At 49.2% G+C, this 750-nt stretch overlaps 1 protein-coding gene across 1 annotated transcript in view; it reads left to right on the forward strand.

Moving 5' to 3' along the window:
• Positions 1-750, forward strand: part of LOC118790875 (serine/threonine-protein phosphatase PP1-beta catalytic subunit) — a 21090-nt gene extending 20340 nt beyond the window's left edge. Inside the window, exon 8 of the mRNA XM_036547990.1 lies at positions 503-750. Within this exon, the coding sequence (XP_036403883.1) occupies positions 503-607 (105 nt within the window). The 3' untranslated portion in view covers positions 608-750. The remainder of the gene's footprint in view (positions 1-502) is intronic.

Consider the following 750-nt stretch of genomic DNA (forward strand, 5'->3'; position numbering starts at 1 on the left):
GAAACATAGACTTGGATTATAGGCCCTTCTCTGTACTAAAGTCAGGGAAGTGTGTATAGCGATGTGTAACTATGTGTAGACAGCAGGGATAAATTTGTCTTTTTGCAGGCCTGGCACTTCCAAACAAAAGACTTGGCCAAGGTATTACTTTGAAATGGAGTTTAATAGAGTTTTCCTGGGGGAAGAGTAATTTCATGCCAAATTTCAAGCTCACTAAAATATGAATGGAAAATGGTGGTAATGGAAGATATCCAATATACACTTTAAGATACACATTGAGAGTGATGCATGAATGAAGGATTCGAATGTTTTAAGGCTAAAGAGAGAGCAAACCCAGTCACCGCAGAACGGTCCATGCAGTTCCAGATCGTGTCTTTCCCCGGGGTGCAGTAGGATATCGGTAGGACAAGCCGATGCAGGAGCCGAAGTTACCCTGTTTGAGATGAGCTTTTCCGGTGTCTCAAGGTAAACACAACCTGTGCCTCTCGCCCTCATCCATTAGATCCTGAAGCCCTCTGAGAAGAAAGCCAAGTACCAGTACGGGGGCATGAATTCGGGGCGCCCCGTCACCCCGCCCCGCACAGCCGCCCCTCCCAAGAAACGGTGAAGCGAGGGAGAGGAAGGAGAGCGAGGGACGGACGTGCGGAAGAGTGAGACTCCTGTGGCATTCCTCACAGAGCAACCACGAAAGGCCTGAAGAAACGTGTGTGTGATTTTAAGATGAACCCACCGCCCCCCACCCCCCCCCAC

The sequence above is a fragment of the Megalops cyprinoides genome, chromosome 16 (assembly GCF_013368585.1).
Source record: "Megalops cyprinoides isolate fMegCyp1 chromosome 16, fMegCyp1.pri, whole genome shotgun sequence".
In the NCBI taxonomy this organism is placed as follows: domain Eukaryota; kingdom Metazoa; phylum Chordata; class Actinopteri; order Elopiformes; family Megalopidae; genus Megalops; species Megalops cyprinoides.